The sequence below is a fragment of the Petromyzon marinus genome, chromosome 3, assembly GCF_048934315.1.
Source record: "Petromyzon marinus isolate PM22_M1 ecotype Great Lakes invasive population chromosome 3, UKy_Petmar_22M1.pri1.0, whole genome shotgun sequence".
Lineage (NCBI taxonomy): Eukaryota > Metazoa > Chordata > Hyperoartia > Petromyzontiformes > Petromyzontidae > Petromyzon > Petromyzon marinus.
The window spans coordinates 22455237-22461236 of record NC_133669.1 but is presented as its reverse complement, the minus strand read 5'-3'; the positions used below and the strand labels follow the sequence as shown (position 1 = coordinate 22461236).

Genomic DNA, 6000 nt, shown 5'->3' with positions numbered 1-6000 from the left:
CAACCCCCAACGCCTTAGTTCCAAACTCAGCCCCTCCCACATAACCGGCAACCCCCCCCCACCCACCCCGGCCCTTACCCACCCCGGCCCCAGCCCTGACTCCCTCCCCAACCCAAAAATACGACACTCAACAAGTTGTAAAATACTATAGTGTAAAATTTTGCATACAATTGCATGGATCATATAATTAAAAAGGTACAGTACTTTTCTTTATAATCGTTATAGAGCTATTCTACAGAGACACTATACGCCGCGTCTTTCACTCTTTTAACTGCTCGCGTATTTTCAGTTCCTCGACAAAGGTCACGCTTTATATTTCCCAACCATTGTTTTTTTTTTGTTATTATTTATTATCGAGGTTTGCAGAAGAAGGAAGTCTCCGACAGGATGATTTCCCCCCCCCCCGCCTCTTTTCTCTCTTCATCCATGGCTCTGTTATTATATCATTTAAAAAATAAAATAAAAATAACAGCAGCGGCTTGAATAATTTACGACATTAGACATTTTTAAAAGCACTGTGTAGGAGTACGGCCTAGGATCTACTAGATTTTGCGCAAATTCTAGGGATATTATTTTATCTTTTGACCCCATTTAATCCTACGCCACTCGGATGTTTTGCTAGACATTACAGTTAGAGTACATATATAAACAAGTTAACTGCCTGCACAATATGTACAAGACAAAGAAGCTTTGGTGTGTGAATAAACAATTGTGAACGATGTAAAAAATATAATTAAAATGACGGGAGAAAAATGATTTCGAAGCTTTACACAGGCTTAAATACTTGAAACTGAATTGTTGTATACATGATTGTTGCCAGCATTAGGACTTAAATATAATATGCTTTTAAAACGATTATCGTCGTTGTGGATTTATTTTCCTCGGCAGTTAGGCCATATCATGGATGGCTTCACCCCCGACAACACACTCTCCCCCTGGCCACGCCAAAACTAAACTGTACAACATGTAACGCTTAAACTAGCCAAACTGCACAATATCTTTGGAAAATCAAGTTAACGCGCACACACGCACGCGCACAAAAAAAAATGAAAAAAAAATCACAAAAGAATGGAGCAAACATTCTTTAAGTTTGAGTAAAACCTCCTGAGGTATGAACAAAACAAAAAAATCTATAATAATACAGGGTGTCTGTTGAAAAGGTATCGTTCATAGTTAAGGAATCATAATCAGACGGTAGTTTGATCGAGGCAAGTATAAATGAACACACGCGCACGCCTGGAAGAATTCAGATTATTATCGGACGAGTCTCGTCTCCCTGAAACCTTCGCGCGTCTTGCCGTGTGGTGTTTGCGATGAGCGCGCACACATCGAGTCCAGAACTTGAGAAGAGTCTCGTCCATTTGCAAAAAAAACCCATCTCGGCGGTGATGATTTAAAATCCGACTCTATTATTATTATTATGCACCCGTTGAAGATCACTCGAGCTTTTTCGGTAAAAAAAAAAGCCAACCCATGAGCATATAATGAATGAATACGTTGTTTCAACCGCGCAGTTCAAACTGCTGTCTGAATGATACTTATTTAATGATGCACGATACATTTTGAGGACACCCAGAATAAGAAAATAATAATAGTCAAAGGTACAACACATTACTGCTTGTCTTGAAAAAATACTCAGATGGCAGGGAGGCCTTTAACCATCTCCTCACTGGAAGGGCATCTCTCTTGCATTCAGTAAGGCGTGAAGCGGTTGTAGCCTCCCCTGTAAAGACTGGCCTGAAAAAATACAAGGTGCGTGGGCCGCAGGAGAAAAGCCAGTCAACGTTTTTAGAAAAGGACAACGGTGTTTTTAAAAAAAAAAATTACAACATTCCCCACGAATATTCCTCATTTCCTTGAGCGAACATTTTAAAAAAAAAAGCATGCGCTGGGAAAAAAAACCACTTGTGGTTGGATTTAATTATGAAAAGCTGGCAATTATCTTAATTAAGTAACACGTTTGGCTTCAGGAGGCTCGAGAGATTTGACATATAATAACATGCATAAAAATCTGGCTCGCCGGGATGTGGACATTAATCAAGTGCCCGGGTAATTGTTTGGCGAGCATTGGCTGGCTGGTCGGCTGTCGCGTCGCCACGGCAAAGATGTACGATGATTTAAGTGTGGCCCAAGCAGGGCGCCCCGAGTGTGCGGCAAAAAACAGGAGTCAGGTATTTCACGTTTAAGTGAAGGGGGAGCTGACCATAGTGCTGACTCCATAGGTGGCTGCAGGGCCAATGGCGTGGTGATACGGGTCTGCGGCGGCTGCATAGACTCGTCCGTAGCTGCGGGAGGTGACAAAAAAGGGGGGCGAGATTGCACGCAGATGGAAGAATGGACGAGGCACGGTGAGCAAGGCAATGGGACCCTAATCCTATCTGACCCCGGGTCAACTCAGCATGGGGTGCACCAATCAATGCGCGCTGCCCGGACAAATGCGCGCTAGCAGACAAACAGTTTGACGCGAGGAGATAATGCTCCGAGCTATCTCTCGCTCCCCACCCCCTCTCCATTTTCCTCTTCCCTCTTATCTCTCTCTCTCTCTCCTCTCTTTTCTCTCCCTCTTTCTCAGATGCGCTCAGTGCATTTAATTGGGCAGAGGCTGGCGTTTCTGTATGAATCACTGTCAGCGGGCCAGGCCAGTGCCTCACGCTACTCGGCGCATTAACGACATACGCTGCCGCCGCCGCCGCCGTGTGTAAAGCGGACTACAAATTCACTCCACGCTGGAACCGTTCATCACTGTCCCCGTGCATCCCGCCAGCAAAAAAAAATTACACACGAGGCCTGCTCATAACGTTATCCAGCTTGCAGTAGCGCGATTCGTAGTGTGCAGTCTGTGACCTGAAAATGCCTGCGGCGCGTTTAATGCCACTGCTGTAAAAAAAAAAAAATCGAATCTCTGAAAGCATCCTTCAGTCGAAACTTCTGTTTCACACGCAGCGCTTACAATTCACATATCCACCAGTGCAAGATTGCTTGACATTTTTTGTGTTGCATTGTTATCTGAACCGTCACGCTCTTAATATCTTTACTACTAAAATGAAGCAATACCCGTATATTTTCCTTAAAGTAAAAAAATATATATATTTTTTTATCTTTAAGACATTAATACGCATCTCAGCAAGAATCAACCTAATGAGCAATTATCGTTCTTAATATGGCTCACGGAAGACATAATTTCCATTATCACACTCTGTAATAAAAAATAAAGCAGCAAAGCACTCATTTGAGCATCTGAGTCTCGAACAAAGTGTCGCCTATTAGCACCGATTTTTGTCTGAGACCAAGGGGGGGGGGGGTTCACGCGGTAATTGCCAAGCGAGCGCCGTGAAAGCGGTTGGCTGCTGTGGCGGCCACCATCGCCGCCGCTATTGGGAATGGAACCGTGAGGAATGGAACCGTGAGGAATGGAACCGTGAGGAATGGAACCGTGAGGAATGGAACCGTGAGGAATGGAACCGTGAGGAATGGAACCGTGAGGAATGGAACCGTGAGGAATGGAACCGTGAGGAATGGAACCGTGAGGAATGGAACCGTGAGGAATGGAACCGTGAGGAATGGAACCGTGAGGAATGGAACCGTGAGGAATGGAACCGTGAGGAATGGAACCGTGAGGAATGGAACCGTGAGGAATGGAACCGTGAGGAATGGAACCGTGAGGAATGGAACCGTGAGGAATGGAACCGTGAGGAATGGAACCGTGAGGAATGGAACCGTGAGGAATGGAACCGTGAGGAATGGCAACGTACCTGTCACTGTAGGCGGCCGCGGCTGCGGCTGCGGCGGCCGGCTGGGCATACCGGTAAGCAGTGTAACCGCCCTGCCGTCGCCAAAGAAATAAAAGAACCACAGCGGTAAAATACGTCAACGCGTTTCAGTCATATCGGGACACGCGCCGTGCCTCTTTGCGAATCGTAGTGTGTGCGCGACGGGCAAATGCACGCTCGCTCTCTCGCAAAGTGCTTGGTTAGACGGACAAAACCGGCGTGCCAGCCCATTCCATAATGGTGTGCATCTCCGCAAAAGTTGCGCCACCGATTGGGGTGCGATGATCGCGAAGCGATGGAGGGAATCGCCGGCCAAGGCCCGTGCATGCGTGCCGACGGTGTCGCGGCGCCATCGGCCGAGAGGCATTTGGACGCCGTGCCACGAGCATTCACCTCGATGTTGCTCATTGCCCACTTTTGCACCACCCAGCAACGCGCGCACGCACAGTCACGCTCGTACGGACGCGCTTTCCGACCACACATGTACTCCCGCACAGCCTCGCGAACACGCACTCGCGTGGATGCACGCAAACTGAAACCCGCCCTCCAAATTTGTGTGCGAGAAGACGTTCCAGCTGAAGCTGTAGGGCAATCGTGGGCAATCACCACGGGCTGGTCCAACCCCATTGCGAGTGCTGTCACTCGTGATAGCCACGGGGTCCGCTCGGACGGCCGGTGGACCCGGCTCTCGCTTTCACTGCTCAGAATCGACGTCGCCGCTCGCCCATTGTCATGCGGAGGATTAAGAACGCCGTCGATTTCATTCTGTTGGAAGTTTTAATATTTTTTCTTTTACAATGTTAGCGAAATTTCACGTCGCCAATGTTTGTTGCGCGGCGTAGGAATTTAACATAATTTTAACATATTGCGAGGAAATCAAAGTTGTCGTTCGGCTTCGGCTGTTGTATAAATCAAATCGCGTTTTTAATAACGCAAACTCTGGCAGGTGATTTATAATCAACAGCAAAATATAGGTATGATTTTTTTGTCCCCCCTTGTCGCCATCGAAATCGTGGAAACAAGCGTGCTGTCCTAACCTTGGAAGAGTCAGCTTTATTTAATTAATGCCTAACGCATCCTGATCACGGGCATTATAATCATTCCCGCACACTAAAGTAAATGGACTGTCAAATGATCGTCTGGTTGTTTTCTAGCCCGCCTCGTACCCCCGCCTGCAGTTTTGCTTACAGGGGCATTTTTTGGTGCGGGAGAAACGGCGAGACAAAGGACGCGAGCGAACGCATGGAGGTCTGATTAGAGGGCCATCACAGGCCCACTCTTGACTCTGCCAAGGTTAATCACTTCCAATCTTGTTTCCCCATTCCAGGTGCCAGGTAGTATTTACGCAGAGGACAGATGCAATTTGTAGCCTCCAGACTCAATTCCCGCGCGAGGATCAATTAATATACCCCAAAGTGTTATTAAGCACGACTAACTGACGAGGAAGCGGCTCCGGCCTTTTCAGATAACCGGAGGCCCTTTAAACCGTATTTACAGCCACGCTGTCCAAACCCACTGATGGGCACCCCGATTGGGAGGATTTGTGGCGGAACGTCATTGCAGAAAACACACCGATTCCCGGCACGAATTCGCCGCACCCCGTTTTGCACAAATCAGAACGGCATGCTCGTCCACCCGATCGCCCACAAAGCCGAAGAGGTTAGTACGTTGTGCTGCGTGGTTTTGCTTATGAAGAAAATCACACCAAAAGGGTATGAGAGGAAAGTCAAGTACGATGCAAAAAGACTATCATACTCTACCTGGGGCAATCTATTGCCAAACACAGGATCAGGGTACACTATTCTATAATGAAACAGAGAACACATTGAATGTAGTATGAACATTGTGGGAACATTTGAGCCAGAAGGTGATCGCGTCTCTTCCAGGCGTGTTGATGTGTGCAAAAGCTGTTGCCAACTTAAAAAATGTCCCATACGTCTGAGCTACAATCAAGTTTTCTTTTCCTTCCTTCAGAAAACAGAAAGAGATAAACTGTATTTACGGCCATTGCATAACAGTCTTGAACATTAAATTAACAATTAGCGGTTTTCAGACACATCTGGAAGCGAACGATGCACCTCCCTCCAGCCACAGTGAAAAACAATAACAATTTTGTCTTCTAATACTTACATAAATATCAGCACCATAAAAGCCATCCTGGTAAACAACACTGCAAATGTTTCGCACAAAAGACACACACATACCCATTAGCGTAACAAACCATATGCTC

General features: G+C 46.7%; 1 protein-coding gene across 10 annotated transcripts in view; it reads right to left on the bottom strand.

Annotated features, from left to right (window-relative positions):
- Nucleotides 1-295: 295 nt before the first annotated feature.
- Nucleotides 296-6000, bottom strand: part of RBFOX3 (RNA binding fox-1 homolog 3) — a 308060-nt gene continuing 302355 nt past the window's right edge. For 9 of the 10 annotated variants that reach the window (XM_032979345.2, XM_076052877.1, XM_076052884.1 and 6 more), the window contains 4 exons: nt 5901-5940; nt 3753-3823; nt 2204-2285; nt 296-1732 (listed from right to left, as the gene is read on the bottom strand). In XM_032979345.2, the coding sequence (XP_032835236.2) occupies nt 1667-1732; nt 2204-2285; nt 3753-3823; nt 5901-5940 (259 nt within the window). In that variant the 3' untranslated portion in view covers nt 296-1666. Of the gene's footprint in view, nt 1738-2203; nt 2286-3752; nt 3824-5900; nt 5941-6000 lie in introns of all 10 variants that reach the window. The other variant, XM_076052872.1, reaches the window with a different exon arrangement.